Consider the following 16,289-nt stretch of genomic DNA (forward strand, 5'->3'; position numbering starts at 1 on the left):
TTTGACATTTTGTCAGTAAGAACAGAGTTACTTGTTTACTCATGTAATGATCGTATTATGCAATGTCAGTCTGCTTAGTTGAACATATTCCTTTGTAAGTAAGGTCATTTTGATTACATGCACATGTGGAGAAGTTTACTTAGCAGAAGCCTACCTCTTGTCTTAGGAAAGGATTTTCTTTTTTGAGTTCCTCAGATAGATCTTCACCTTCCAACCACTCTTTCATTCCGGTTTGTTCAGCCCAGGCATTCACAGTTGCTAATGCAGCGGCACGAACATTATTCTGTAACAAAAAGATTTAAGAAGAATAATTGTAAAGAGGGGTCAGAAGATTACAACAGAAGATTCCAGGTTATATGCTTTGAAATCTCTATTTTTCTTCACTGCTCGAGAAATCTAGTGATCAGAAGAACCTAATTTTAGTGATGCTATGAGATGCAGAAATGACCAAGTCACATCATATTAATTTATCGTTTTTAGCAGTAGTTCAGTAAAAAAAAAAAGGACTAAAGGCATCTCTAGAAGCACTCTGAACTTGCTACTATTCATTGATGAGAGTTTGGGAGTCTCCTTTAGCTTAGTTTCCTAGTAAAAGAATAAGGTTAATGATTTACCTAAAAAGTAAAAGATGGTGGTAAAGATAGATGTAGTACACTCATAAATCAGGGCAAGCGGGTTATAGAACCTGTTATTAGTTTCAGGGCACTCTTATTTAGGATACACACAAGCAGAAGTCAAACCATGAATAGGGGAGCCCTCTACTCTTACTCATTTTCCATCTTCAGACTACTTCAGAACAGCATCAAACAACAAAAAGGAGCAAGTCTTATATAAATAGGAGTAATGTGCACAGTAATTTAGAGTTTTTGCCCCTTCAGTAAAATAAGAAACCACCAATGCATACACTGCCCGTACCAAGGATACAGACACATTAAGCATTAATGTGCTAATGCACGTTGGCGCACATCAATATACGCACATTGTACTTTAAATGTCAGCACAGCTTGTTAGCAGACTAGAACACATTTTGATTTCTCATTAGTAGATTCATGAACATCACAGCTTGTAAACTGGCTTTTCTTGCTTTCAGATATATAGGCTCCTTACAGGTAGGAAGATCCATAACACTGAAACACAGGAGCAGTTTCCTTCTCCTAGAGAAGGATGATCAGCTTCTTCAAGCAAGGGAGGGAAAGAATCCTATATGCTTGTGGAGGATCAGAAGGTGTTTGCTGAAGCAATACCAGTCTATGCTGAGTAAGCTTTGGCCTCCAGCAGAATTGCTCTAATCTCCTGGCAATTCAGCTCAAAATTGAGCTTGGGGGAGGTACCGGCAAGACAATTCTTTCTCTCTCTACACAGAAATGCAGACTGTGTCAAGAGCCTTTCTCCTACAGGCACCACCAACAGCAAAGTATTTTGGTAGGAATCTAGTTCTGACACATATCTTCGGAAGCTTTCAAAGTGATAAGCTTCTGTTGCTATTAGGACTTTCAGCTTTAGCCTGCTCACCTACTTTTTCCCTACTCACACGCAGAGTAGAAACATCTGAAGTACACCATCTCTGATAATTGCCTGTGAATTCTGGCACAAGACATTGGCATCGTACCAAGCCTCCTTTCCCTAACTCCTCAAAATAGCTTTCCCATGGTACTAGCTTTGATTTTGACACTATCTTGACAAGTTCCACACTAACATTATACAAGCTTTGGTGTTGGTTATCAGTGACATGTTTCTACCTACGGTTCAAAGGTCTCCTATATAACAAGACAACAAGGTACACTGGAATCCACATTGATACACGAAAAGAAGAGTACTAACAAGCAACTTCAAAAGCTAATCAGGTTTGTTTGGTCAAGTAGTATATTTTCAGCATCAAAAGTACGCATACATACAGTCATCTTGTTTCACTTAAAGTTGAAGTACAACCTTTACTGCATTTATTCATAAGCAGTAGAATATATCTCAGAATATATAGTAAGGTAGAAATTCTTATTTTGTTAATAAGCTGTCATCTAGGAAAGAACCACACCCCAAGAAAAGTCCAACAGCACCACAACTTTAAAACTTCTTCAGTAGCTTACAAACTACCATCCGTGTCTCAGAAGCAAGGCTAAATACTATAGCCTATATAGTTATTCTCAGACATAGCTTAGATAGTAGTAAGACACTTAGGCAAAGGCAAAAAGGAAAAAGGTCTCGAGTGCCCTACCTTACTGTCTCCAAGGACTGTAATGACAGGAATGCCCAAATTTTTCACATGCTGTTTGATATTGGGGCCCATTGCTGTTGCTAGCTGCTGAAGAATGCTCAGTGTTTGTTGCACCTGCACATAAACAGCAAGGCTTTGAATAAGCTACAGCGACAAGCACCTGCACAAAACTCCAAGTCACATGGGGAAAGTAACACCGCTGTTTATCGGGGCTTTTACTTTATAATGCCTGCTCAATGATACCTTTTCCAGACTTCAAATTCATCACACAAACAGGCAAAAGTTATTTCTATATTTTAAGTAAATTTCAATCAAGTTCAGCAAAAAAATTTTGAAACAAGAGATTTATTTTTTGCCAAGTAAAGCGATTCAACTTTTTTTTTTAAAGTTTGCTTACATTACTCTGAGTACAGAGGTAGACTTTCCCCCTTTTTGAAGTCTTTTTTTTGCAAAGACATTATAAAAATCTGCAGAGACAAATGTTTGTAAGAACTGGCAAGCACATAATCTGTAAATACACTGTTCACTGGTTTCAAACTGTTGATTTCATGATGTTAACAGATCTGAACCATAAGCAACGTTCAGAAATAGCTTGTCTGCAGTTCTAAGCTGTAAATAGTTGAAATAGGACTTTAAGTAACATACCAAGATTTTATTGGAGTCATTGAGACGACTCTTCAAAGCAGCTGGAAGTTCTCCTATGTTGGGCTGTATGAACTTCGCATCATTAATTATGCTCGTCACTTCATCTAGACCTTCCTTTCGGATCTTCCAGTTTTTGTCCCCAATCTTAGACACTAGCTCAGCTGTGATCTTATCACTATAAGAGGAAAAAAAAAAGTAGCAAAAAGCCCATTTTCTTTGCTACATGCTTTTTAGTAATTTAGCGCTTTAACAACGCAATTTCTGCTTATGAAGTGCTTATAAATACCAAGCTTTGAATTGCAGGGCAAATATGTCCTCATGCTGTAGAACCCTAACATACCCAATATCTGTTCTCGGCAAGAGATCCACAACATCATTCGCAACATCCTCCTGTTCCTCTTCCTCACCGTCATCCCCACTGCCTCCACTGTGCCTGGAAATGCCACGAGTTGGGGCTGGTGCTGTCTGCCCTTGCATCTGCAAGCAACACAGAAGACAGCAATAGGTATTTTAGAGTTTTTCATTTGACATGAAAAATAGAGACGGTTGCATGACCCAAATATGCTATCTCAGTGTAGCAGACTCCTAGAACATACTGATACCCCCAAAAGCAGAAGCTTTTGAAATCTGTCATGGGAGAAAAAAAGTAGATTATTGACATAGCTACATACAGCATGTTTGCAGCTGCTTTGGTAGGTTATCGTCAGAAGTCTGATTCATTACCAAAACGCAGGTTAGACAACGGTTTTACTACACATTCCAACTACTGAAGTTTCCAAGTAGTTTTAATGGTACTTGTTATTAAGAGTGCTACACTTCATACCTTTTCAAATTCTGCATCTATCTGGGAGAGAAGGGCGGGCTTCTCATCTTCAAAAAACATTCGCAAAGGAGGCCCCACATAAAGGTACATAACTCCCAGCAAGGTAATGGCAGAAGTCCTTACAGCCTGTCAGAAAGATGATAAAAGCACTCAGTCTTCTAATTAAGGACCAAAAAAAAATATCAGTATTAAAATTGTAAATTTACTTACTGGGTTAGTTGCAGCAAGAGCTGTCTTCACATTACTGATGAAAGCTTTGACATTCAGTCTGTGGGGAAAAAGATGCTCCCATGAGTAAAACGCAACACAGCAAACACCAATGAGAAACAAAACCATCATAACATGCTACAGATTAAAATAATGCAATGAGAATAAACCAGATACATACAAATGACTTAGAAGCAGAAAATATTTGCACATCGTAATATCCCAGGTACAATGTAGTTGGTAGCTATTTCAAAAAAAAATACTGAAATGGATAGGTTTTGGAAATAACCTACTGTGAAAGTCAATACAGTAAACCTAAGATATTTTACATCAAAGACTGCATTTATTACAGCTGTAAATTTTCTTAAACTATGACACCCACACAACTGCTAGGACTCAAATCCCAAAGGATAAGTCCAGTACCATTTAAACACCTGATATAAAAGGTACTTTTTTGTTGACCTGTATCAGGATCATCCACAAAGAGGTAAAAGTTTCAAAAAAGACTCATTTACAATAGAACGAAAGAGTAAAAACAAGGTTTAGATTACTGAATCTTCTGTACCACCACTGCATTCAACAGAAAAGGGAACAGATGGGCAAGCATGGAAGATCGATTCCTTTGTGCAGCCCCAAACACTTCTGTTCTAGTATCATATCCACACATTATCCTGCTGGAGATACATACTTCTTTGGGAATTTGTCCTAGCATGTAAAATGTTACTGAAAAGAGTTTATTTCCCAGACTTAATCAACATGACTATCTATTTAACAGCTGTGATACAACACAAGCAGGCATGGTAACCACCCAAGCAGTCAAATAAATTAGAATTTCAAGCTTTCACTGCTCAGAAGTTTTGTTTTTGAGTAAACTTATGAGTAAACTGTATATTATTGTATTACATATGCTAGAGAACATTCAGTTAAGAGAGGTGCTTAGAAATTAAGTAAAGTTGTTCTGATTTTAAAGGAGAATCTATTTTTCCTTCACAGCACCAGAAGCAATAATCGTTATTATGTTGGTTAAAACATCACCCTGTTATCATACGTAAAATCTACCCAAAAAAAAAAATAAACATGCTATGTAACTCTTCTGCCTGCCTTTTTGCCCTTTTTTTGTCTAAATAAATAGCGATCCACCAGGGTGCAGGTGTATCTAAGTAGAATGGGAATATCAGACATGAACTACTACAACTACTTGCTCATCCCACTTCTTTGTACAGGTTAAGTAGAATGCTCTTCAGAGAAGGCCCAGTGAGAATGGAGTAGCAATAAAGGATTGTATCTTATTACTAAAGTTAGATGCTTTTATTTACATATTTAGAGCTAGAAAAGAACCTGATATAGTCAGCATCACAGATGAGGAAACAAACGTTCAGTGCATTTGCACTCGCTAGGTAGGATGAACAGATTCTCAGTCCAAGATAAGAAATAATTTCATTCAAGTTGCTCTTGCCAGTTTACTTAAAAGACATACCCAGAAAAGCCAAACTCTTTAATCGCGTTTGAGAGCCAGTTCAAGGTTTCTGACTGGTTTTTAGGATTCTTTTGAGAGAAAGCTATAGCCACAACCTGGAACATAAGAGTTAAATGTGAATTTTCATTGACAAGCCAGGTGACAAAGCACTGTAACAAATGAATTAAAATGCCTGCAAAAAAAAAAAAAAGGCAGTGCAAATAAACCAAAACAATTGGGGTAATAAGCAAGGCAGAATTTGTTGTGTCACTACAGCATAATATGATTGCAGTTAGTGTGAACCAGAAGTTACAGAAGTACTAAAACGCAGCTGGAAATTACCTGTGTTACGGAAGTTTAACTGTTTTGACAGTATCTCTACAGGTAAGTCAGTACCTTCCTATTACCTCTCTTGAATGAGGGTTTATTTAATTTCTACCTCAAGAGATATCTTGAAAGCAAATTAATTACAGGAAACACAAAATAAATAAATAAAAGATTTCAGACTTATTCCTCAGACTGAAAGAACATCCCACATAGTATTTCTGCCTTTACTGGAAGAATACCTTTACTATTCACTCACCTGCTCAGCAGTCCATGGCAACTGACATGCCTCAGCTATTGCTGTCATGGCTTCTTTTGCATTACTCCCACATTTCACATCACCAACCTTGTCTACGAGACCATCCAGCACAACCTGTGCTGAAGTTTTGGAGAAGTTTCCTTTCTGTGCAATCAATGCAACTATATGCAGTTTCATCTGCATCACCTGGAATGTTCATAACAGCAAGGAAGACACTCACGTTTTCATGTTTTAAGACCTTTTAAAAATTATATAGTTATAACTATATAATAGTATATAAGTGTAAAAATATATTTAAACTATATATTATATATAAATTATATGTATAAACTATATATATAAAACTCAACAGTTTCATATATGTACTAAGTTTGCCATCAATGATGTATATGCAGCTAAGGCCTTTCAGTCAGTTAGAAAGGCAATTTCAGTAACTAACAGTCCATTCTTGCTAGTTAATGTAAGTAAAATGCATTACCTGAAAGTTTGTTTCCTTCCAACCAGGTTTCTTGGCCAGCATTCTTACTAGAGCTTGGCAAGGCATTTCACTTCTTTCCATAAGCTCAACAGCCTTAAAGATAAAAATTAAGTTAGCCAGTACATCGCAAATGGTGCAAAAACAAACAAAACCCACCAAAACACCCACACAAGTGAAGTTACCTCAACTGTCCTGTAATTTTCTTAACATAGGGCTAAGTTGCAGAAGCTCTGAACATAATAATCCACCTGAACAGCCTTACTACAAGACCCATTTCCACATGTAGTCCATTTTACATGTGCAGAGCCATTTAAGTGACAGCATTCATACTGCTACGCTTTGTATATTCTTTAAACAGTGTACTTAGAAGCTCCTATTGGCCATTCCAGCCCTGGGAATTTAACACTTAATAAGTGGCCTGACTAGAAAGCAAAGATTAAGCAGATTAAGCTTGAACATAACCTAAATTAGTTGTAGTTGTTGTTAGACTTATCCATTCAAAAAAAAAAAAAGAACAAACGCATTGCAATGAAACCGTAACATCTTTACATTTGATTAAAGCTATTCTGGCTTCTGCAGCAGCATTTCAGTGCAGCCGATCGCTGTTTCTAATTTCAGTTAGTGACCTTTTCAACTTAGGTATTAAAACGCAAGAGCAACTATGATGCAGTGTTATGAACTATTTGTACATCTTCAATTGATGACTTTTTGAATGTGAACTCTCAATGATTTTACATTATACAATAGCCAGGCTTCATGTTCTAGTTGTATGTGACGTCATGCTTATTTGTTTGCAACTACGCGAAGTACTCACTACCAGCGATTTAGACTGATGTCATCATAGGCTTCAAACATCAACTATTTGCCAATTGAAGTTTTATTTCCATCATTATTACGTTTATTAATCAATTGCTGCTTAACGTGCAGTCAACAGGTGCTTGCAAGTGTTTTTGCCAAAATAATTGCAAACCTCTGCTTAAGCCTAGCTATCTTTGACACTAAGCTTTAGAATCGCCTTTAGAATTACATGGTATTTTAAAGAGACCTGTATGCATCCTCGATCCACATACAGGTACTTTTGACAAAAGCATATCTACATTAAATGTAGACGCTTACTGTGCTATAGTTATAGATTAATAGCTAGTTTAAAACATAAACCACTTGTATTTTGCAAGTATTGTTTAATCTATCTGAACTACTGTGCTGACATATCACTACTCTGCTATGTCTTTTTACAAGAGCTACCAGGCCTAAAAAGCTGAAGAAATTATATTTTTGGCTTTCTTCTTCCTCACCTCTCCTCTTATCAACTGTTGCAAACTCACCTTCTGAAACTCCTCCATGCAGGCAAGCCTCTCTTTCCAATTACCACTGTCCAGCTGTTGGATACAAGAAGCTGGAAGGACAGCAGCAGCTTTCTCTTCACATACTTCTATCTGCGGTCAGATCAGAACAAGGTTAACACACCCTGCAGGATCCCATGGTACAGCAGGCTGCAGCCTTAAGGGCAGATAATATACTAGAATGACCCTTGCCCTGCAGTGCATTTACAAAATACATGTCACCATATCATAATAAGGTCTGTTGTAAGTTGAAATATTTTGTATGGGATACAGTTTAGGGACCTGATGAGTTTAGGAAGGTTTTAAGTCATATTGCAACAGAAGAATAATCCCTGAGAAGTACAAGCAGTCAAAAGTGACAGCAGATAGCCACAGCAAAAGGTAAACTAAAATTTTAAAGATAATTTTGTATGAAGTGTGGGCAAACGTTCATAGCAACAAATTGGGGGTTGATAAAAAGGCAAATGTTAGAACACATCTTCTGCATCCATTTTAGCAAAATCAATCAGGTTTATTATATGAAACAAGATAAAAACTTCCCTTGCTTCACTGGTGTCTGCACTACCCTCAAGAACTGTATCCTCATTTTGTGCTGTATAATGTGAACTGGGTATAATAGAAAGTAGTCATACTGAACACCGTAGAGATAACTGACAATCCAAAAAACTTGCCGATAGATCTAGTAAAGCAGTAAATCAGAGCTTTAGAGCTTTATTACTGTTTAACCGACAGATGAGGGGAATGAGTTGATCTACCAAGAGGGTACAGCGGAAAAGTTTTTTTTTTTTTTTAAATAGAAAAAGTAGGAAGTGTCTAACCCATAAACTATATCAGTGGTTCAATTAACATGCAAAACTTGAATGTTTTCCTGACTCAACTTAATATGAATAGCATGGAATAAATTTGAGTTAGTACCCCTGCAGCAAATCACGCATCCATAGTTACACTGAAAGTATTTCTCTCTCTGCCTTTATCTGTTCCTAGTTCAGAGGCAACATGACATTCCTCATGACAGTAGCATGATTTATTATTTACTGTCTTATACAACCTGATACCTACAACAGCCTGTAGAACAAGTGTGTGTTTACCAGAATATATCAAACATACATTTTATTGGTCATGATTTCTATTTGTTTGAATGCACTGCTTTCCCCTGTCCAACAAAAATACCCCAACTTCTGTGAAAATATTTTTAGTAGCTGCAGAACTGATTAACTAGCATAAAGCATTTTGTATTTCAGAGAATAGGAGAATACTTACTGAGAGCTCAGATTCAAATATCTCTTTGGTCTCGGGAGCCTTCTTGCCTTTAGCCCCAGCACCTCCCATACCCGCAGCTGCAGCTGGCTTGCCTTTCTTGGGTGGGCCCCCAGGCTAGAAAGGAAACAAGCAAGTTAGCCAAGACCAAACAGGTCTCTGATTCATCAGACTCCAAATGAATTGCTGGTTTTCCACATCTATACATTCTGATGTCAGAAGATGCATTTAGAAGACAATCTCTGTTACCGTAACTGTTACGGGCAAAAGTTACGACTTATTTAGTTCATACATTGCTTTCTGACTACTAGGCTTTAGAAACCAGGTACAGTAACAGGGACATGCAAGACAGATGAAAAGGGAAAGACGTATGCATTTGTGATGGTTCAGGAACTCGTGAACTCATCCCTGTATTTTCCTATAGATACAGATTAGATATTAAATTTGTGACTGGCAGCCTGGAAAAATGATACTAGAGTATCAATAAATACCAAAGAATACAATCTATTCTACTATTCACTCCCAAGTTTCCCACCTAGAGAAGTAAGTACAGTATTACAAAGATCATCTATTGTGCTGCTTAAATCAATTCTTAAAGTCCAAATAACTGTTTTAAAATAATACAGGCTAATGGTTTAAGTTACTTACGATAACAAACACTGAAGAGAATACTGAACATCTTAGTAGTAACCTTGCTATTTATAACAAGAGTCATCAAGTTCAGCCAAATATTACTACGTCATCACAAAGCACATCTGAGGCTCAGCCTCCAGTGGTCTACCATTATTTCGTTATCGAAATTTGTTATAAAGTTTGTCATTAATGTTTGATATGATAAAAAGCCCTGAGATTTCAGCAGGTACTTGATCAGAAAGTCCTGGATTCCTTTTGTTATTAGGCTCACCAACTCCTGCAGAAGGACAGATTCATCACAGTGATTCTTCACTGGAAGGAGATGTTCAGCAGCCCACCTTTCAACATATAACTAGTCTATACAATCACAGACACATACAGTTGTCAACAACCTCTTGATAATCTCTTACCTTCGCAGCAGGTGCTTTTTTCAGTGGTCCTGGTTTGGTTGCTGCATCTTTTGTTTCTTTATCAGCAGCAGTCCCTGAAAGAGCAGGGGTCTTTCCAGCAACAGGCTTGCTTTCTTTTTTCTCAGCAGCTCCTCCTGTCTTTTTACCATAAACCAGTTCTACCTTCTCAGCACACTCTTTAATCTGACAAATGGTTTTAAAAAGAAAAAACAAAAGCTGTTTAGCTACCACAACTAGATGTACAGTGTCCCTTCATAGCAGCAGCTCAAACCTCACTACTGTGGAAACAACGTGAGTTCAGTTGTTCAGCTGACAAAATTTTGTTATCCTGTGTAATACAGAAGTACACGACATGCTTGTGACCTAAATTTTATTTCAGATGGAGAAAAAGTGTTTAAAAAACAAAAAACCTTGCAGAACCAAGCATTCAAAAACAGAAAAAATACGTGCCACTTCACAGGTAATAGTCTTGAAACCAAACAAATATTGTATCTAAGAATGAAAAGGTGCAATGTTAGCATATCAACACAGTTTAGGTGCTGAAAGTCAAAGAAAGGATACTTGATATCTAGCAAGAAATAAAAAGATATTCAGACTCCCTGCTGCATCAGTAGCTTTTAAGTTAAAAAAAAAATCAAAAATCTCTTTCAAATCAGCTGCTCAAGCACCCTCTTTAGTCTTCTCTAGCTTAAAATAGATCTTAAATGGATAGAGCATTTTTACAGCAGTTATAATAAACTCACACGATCAAGCTTTAGTTTGTCCACATCTGCTAGAAAAGGATTCACAGCTTTCTCTCCAGCCACTTTCAAGGCAGTGCCTAATGCTTCAAAACCAGCATCTCTTACTTCAGGAGCCGAATCGTTGATATGCTGCAGAGAAATACAGTGCACATAACACAACTTGCAGCTCACATCTAAACACAATTTTAAATCGACATTCTGTATCAACCCCTCCCTGCCCTTTTTAAAAGCCTACAACTATTACGGAATAATCCTTAGTATTCATTCCATGGCAGAAAGAAAAAAGTTATTTTTCCACTTATTCTTTCCCATGTACTGATCAATTCTACTGTTTCTCAAACACAGCTAGCTTCCCATCATTACATCTTTCACAGAACAAGAAGATGGTAAATATTTAGGCTTTAAGAGATATTGCAATACCATGAAAGTTTACAAAAAGTTTGAAGTCCTGCAATCTTTTTCACATTGTCATTTTTGAAGCCAGGGAAGTTTCCAAAAAGAAGGAAAGGGTTACTTCATCGTGGAAAAAAAACCCTATACCTCATTTTGTTTGCACTGGTAAATGGTCTAGTGTACTTGTAGTCTATGAATTAATGACAGTTCTTATTTAGCATTCCAATAATAGCTTGCTACAGATAATCTGCAAGAAGCAAGTAGCAGTGTCCAGCAGTTTAATACTTACACATCACCATCTTGAACTATTACAAACTAGGTGAGTCTTCTGTCTTAGAGACAGCTAAGGATGAAGAGTCTAAACTATTCCCATGACTGACAGTCATCTTGTAGTTTGACATCAGTCAAAACTCACCCTGACGGCCACATAGCACACAAGCTCTCTAAGTCTCTGCTGCACCGTAAGAGTCTTTCTCCCAAACAATCTCATGCTTCATAACAATACTTCAGTACCAGAGAAGTAACAATTCCTCCTGTTTTACCTTGAGAAGTGCAGCACAGAAGGGTTTTAACAGGCTCTTTGGCAGAGTAGAAGGTGTGCAGTGACGGAAGCTTCTTGCAATGAAAAGGGATGTTTGCTGCTTAATTGTTGGATTTTTGTTGTCCATCACTGCCAAAATATCTTCACTTATGTTCTGCAATGTGGTCTACAGTGTTTGATAAAGAAGTCGTTAATTTCCAGTAAAGGAAGAAAAAAGCAAATAAGTACTAGAAATCAAATCTAAGACAATGGGATTTTTTTTTTGGGGGGGGGGGGGGGGGGGGGGGGGGGCGCAATTGTCAGTCTTCTACTTACAGTAAGAAAGATTGCATCAATGGCCTCCTGTAATGCCTGCACTACCTGAGGTTTCTTCTCTTTAAACTTCTCCAAGATTGTTGGAACAACCTATGGAAGAGATAAAAAGAAGAAAAAGTCAATCCATTCTTCACTAGTGTAATTAATTATAAAGCCTGATAGTCTGCTCCCCGATTTTCCACAAACAAATAATGCAAATTAGAATCACTGCTGCCCCTCAAGGGCATGCAACAACAGTATGAACTAGTTTATTCTAGCTGATCTCTAACATGAAATTCTTTCTGGTCTATCTCTTTTCAAATATAGCTTCGCTATGAGAAGTTGTTCAAAAACCCTAAACAAAAGGCAGATGTACAAGCTCACATAATTACATATAAATATTCCGGCTCAACTGGTCTGGGACACAAAGAAATTGAACAGAAACTAAACAGTTACACAGCAGAGTGCTGTGCTCTCATCCTGTAAGAACCCAAAAAGGCATATAACCTGTTCCCTCTTTCCCAGCTTCCTCAGAGCATTCAGCACAGCTCTGTAAGATGCTCGCATTTGACTCACAGCCGGCAAGGCTACGTTCTAAAGCCTGAATCTTTCCTAGAGCAATACACCTGCATCCTGCCTGCAGTGGTATTTTTGGATGCATCAACTTGAACAAACATACCTGTCACTAAACCATGTCGTGCAGGAATTTCACAGCAATTTATACTCAATATAGCTGCTCAGTCAGCCAGTGCTGAAAGAGATCAGCTGGCACACTCACATGCCAGTAATACAAGCAGCTCCACTTAACTATGGTCTCTATAACCTACACAGTTGGTACTGTAACAAGAACTTGTATCATTAAACTACAGACATGCAGAGCTTTTAACTGTGGGAAGCAAGCTACTTCAAAGATTTTGTAAACGTAACAGTTGATAGTTTAGAAGCTGATTCCATAGAGGTTATAAGCTCTTAGATGATACAAAATAGGTTTTCCACAGCTATCACTTCCTACTCAAAATTGGACCATGAGATCTCAACCCACTGTGACACAGTGACCAAACATATCATGGGCGTACTAGAACGAGTCTGGAGGAGGGCCATGAAGAAGATCAAGGGGCTGGAGCGTATCTCCTGTGAAGACAGGCTGAGGGAGTGGGGGTTGTTCAGCCTGGAGAAGAGAAGGCTCTGGGAGATGTCATTGCAGCCTTCCAGTACCTAAAGGGGGCCTACAGGAAAGCTGGGGAGAGACTCTTTGCCAGGGAGTGTAGTGATAGGATAAGGGGTAATGGATTTAAACTAAAAAAAGGGTAGGCTTAGATGCGATATCAGGAAGAAACTCTTTACTATGATGGTGGTGAGACCCAGAGAAATTATGGATGTCCCATCCCTGGAAATGTTTAAGACCAGGTTAAATAGGGCTTTGATCAACCTGGTCTAGTGGAAGGTGTCCCTGCCCATGACAGGGGTTGGAATTAGATCTCTTCCAACCCAAACCTTTCTATGATTTTGTGACCAAGGCTCAGCTGGTATTCTTTGCAGTGCCAAAACTTGCCAATTCCCTGTTCACAGACTTCTAGCACTTCAAGAACTTCAACTAATATATAACAGCACCATAAAAAACCTTCATGAGTGCTGCTGTAAAGAAGCTAAAAGACCCTAAACCCTACATAGAACTTTCTCATAGGAAGGAGATACTGAATCATTAAATTTCTGTTTCAGGAAATGCTGACAGCTAGAGGGTCACTTTTTTTTTTAAAACATGAAAGTTAGAAGCTGTATCCTATGTGTAAGGGAAGGAAAGAGAGAAGAAGGTGGCGATGGGGGGGAAGGGAGGGAAAGGTGGTCTGTGTGTGGGAAAAAACATCAGTCTAGGGCTTCAAAGGCAGTCAGAGATGAAGTAGGTCCTCATGCACTCAACTACAACGAGTGGTATGGTTCTGTGCTTAATTTCATTGCTCCTTTGTTTCAAAGCCTGCAGAGTTGGACATTAGAGTCCTATATTTAACTAGTAGGATTTATACTACATCTAGCAACAATTCTAGCAATAATTTTGTTTCCCAACACTTAAAAAACCTGCTCACAGAAAAAGCCTAAATCTAGCACACCAGTAAATCAGTCCAGCACACAAACCAAGTCAACTTGTAAAACAGGTGCTGAGATGATGCAATTCAGAGCTGTCATTGTGGTACTTAAAAAAAATAATCTACATCTCAATGCTGCTTGCTTGGCTACTTGCATGGAGTTATACCCTTGTTTTAGAAGCCTTCCCCCCCCCCCGCCCCCCGTATTAACTCCATAGCTGTGAGGGTTAACCTTTAAAATACAGATCAACCATAAACAGATGTAAGGCTGACTTACAACTACATACAGCTTTCAGAACGAAATTGTCTTTGCCTAAACTTTTCTTCAGAGTTCAGGAGACTTACAGTTACTGAATCTCACTGCTTCAGAAACATTCACAACTCCTCACAAAAGGTAATGCTAACAGCAGCCAGACACATCACTTCTCTTGGTCTCAAGCTCTAACCCCAGCTCCCTTTGACTTGTCAGAAGATAAAATTAAAGCCGATTAACTTAAAGAAGATAGCAACAGTAACTTGAGAAACAAGTGAGATAACAGCAACTAAAAGCTCCCTTTATTTCCAAAGATTGGTTAAGTTCCCCTGATGTTAGCTGGTCATGAGACAAGAGTAGCAAAGGAGACCAGAGAAGAAATTAATCTAGATCACCAGAACATTTTAGTACCAAAAGTCTCAATTTGGCTACTTAAAGCAGGCAACAAAACAAGAAATAAACCAAAAAAAGCCAACCATACATGATGGAGCAGCTATGTAGAATTCAGGCTCAGAAGTGCTCTTTTTCCACTGTGAGCCACAAACGCATTTCTGTGGGTGTACCTCCAGGATGGGGTACTGTAAATAAAGTTCATCTCATGGCAGATGAATTCACAGTTGTCACAGTAAACAAGATTCACTGCAACAATAAGCTTTATGTTGTTCAATGTTAATAAACAAGATCCTTTTAACCCTAAGCTGCAAGACACCCTGGAAAGCACTTCACTTCTTGCTCCATCAAGGGGTAGGTAGGCATTTATAACAGTACACAATCTCTCTGATAAATACCAGCCCTTGACAAACAAAACAGTAAATAGATAAATAAAGCCACGATATTTCCTGGTGTCCAGCAAAGAAAAACAGAAAAAAGTACATACTCTTACTTACATGTCCTGCATATTGTCCAAATTTCTTTCGGAGGCCAGTAGCTAGTCCAGCAAGGCATTTGGCAGCCAAAGCAACTAGCATAACATTTGTATCCTTTCCAACAACCTGGAGAGGAAAAAGCAATGACAGGTTGAAAAACCAAGTTTCATAGAGAAAGATTTCTTAATACAGCTAATGGCTACAGATAAGTTGTAACAGTGGTGGAAATAACTGAAGAAGTTTCTACTCCTGAGCATTACCTCAATTAGAACTTTTAAACTTTAATACAAAGAAGCTTTATTAAAAAATATTAAACCATGTGTACACACTGGGTCTTATTTATTACCTTTTTGAGAACTTTCACCAAGTCTGCATAGTCTCCTGATTCCAATTTGGGATTTTTCACCAGCAGTTCAACAGCTTCTAGAGCTTCTTTCCTCTCCTGCCACTTTTTCGCTTCCTGCAGAGCAAATCACTTACATTAATTTATAAACGCAAACAGTTCTAGAGAAGCATACTTACCAAAAGCCATAGACTTTAAAGCTTAACTCTATTCTGAGAAAGTCAAAACTTGTTAAAAGAAGTTTCTCTACAGCTTAACATCAATAACAGCAGTGAAACATGAAATACAGTACTTTCCCAGGATGTACCTCAGCTCCTTAAAATTACAGCTTTCTTGCTGGTAAAAATAAAAAATCAAAAAAATAAAATCCTGATATTTACCTATGATAGTCTATGTTTTGCTTACACTAGCCTGCTACTATCCATTCAAGTAGCAGTATAGTTTACATTGCAAAATGCAAGTCCACCTTTAGATTCATTAGCTCCATGTGCCATGGAATTAACTGGTAGTATTAATATTAAAGTTTCTGCTTACTATTTTCTCATAGAAGTCTTTGGGAAGCTTGGAAAGAATTTCTACAGCTTCGAGCAACTCATATGCATCTACTTGTGGTACCACCTCTTCCCCATCATCATCTCCTGCAACCAGAAACAAGAAAGATGTAAGCATAGTGACAAGTGAAGTGTCAACTACACTACTGCCTAAGGCTCATTTAAAAAACAGTATCA

The 16,289-nt window shown here is 38.0% G+C and overlaps 1 protein-coding gene across 8 annotated transcripts in view; it reads right to left on the reverse strand.

Annotated features, from left to right (window-relative positions):
- CKAP5 (cytoskeleton associated protein 5) overlaps nucleotides 1-16,289 on the reverse strand; it is a 51,580-nt gene that overhangs the window by 21,111 nt on the left and 14,180 nt on the right. For all 8 annotated transcript variants that reach the window (XM_066998727.1, XM_066998726.1, XM_066998725.1 and 5 more), the window contains exons 7-24: nucleotides 16,096-16,199; nucleotides 15,565-15,678; nucleotides 15,240-15,344; nucleotides 12,040-12,129; nucleotides 11,726-11,890; nucleotides 10,791-10,919; nucleotides 10,048-10,230; nucleotides 9,008-9,121; nucleotides 7,730-7,840; nucleotides 6,405-6,497; nucleotides 5,927-6,112; nucleotides 5,365-5,459; nucleotides 3,891-3,948; nucleotides 3,681-3,806; nucleotides 3,198-3,334; nucleotides 2,858-3,032; nucleotides 2,213-2,326; nucleotides 155-283 (exon numbers count right to left, since the gene is read on the reverse strand). In XM_066998727.1, coding sequence (XP_066854828.1) covers nucleotides 155-283; nucleotides 2,213-2,326; nucleotides 2,858-3,032; nucleotides 3,198-3,334; nucleotides 3,681-3,806; nucleotides 3,891-3,948; nucleotides 5,365-5,459; nucleotides 5,927-6,112; nucleotides 6,405-6,497; nucleotides 7,730-7,840; nucleotides 9,008-9,121; nucleotides 10,048-10,230; nucleotides 10,791-10,919; nucleotides 11,726-11,890; nucleotides 12,040-12,129; nucleotides 15,240-15,344; nucleotides 15,565-15,678; nucleotides 16,096-16,199 — 2,228 coding nt within the window. The remainder of the gene's footprint in view (nucleotides 1-154; nucleotides 284-2,212; nucleotides 2,327-2,857; nucleotides 3,033-3,197; nucleotides 3,335-3,680; nucleotides 3,807-3,890; nucleotides 3,949-5,364; nucleotides 5,460-5,926; nucleotides 6,113-6,404; nucleotides 6,498-7,729; nucleotides 7,841-9,007; nucleotides 9,122-10,047; nucleotides 10,231-10,790; nucleotides 10,920-11,725; nucleotides 11,891-12,039; nucleotides 12,130-15,239; nucleotides 15,345-15,564; nucleotides 15,679-16,095; nucleotides 16,200-16,289) is intronic.

The sequence above is a fragment of the Anser cygnoides genome, chromosome 5 (genome assembly GCF_040182565.1).
Source record: "Anser cygnoides isolate HZ-2024a breed goose chromosome 5, Taihu_goose_T2T_genome, whole genome shotgun sequence".
NCBI lineage: Eukaryota > Metazoa > Chordata > Aves > Anseriformes > Anatidae > Anser > Anser cygnoides.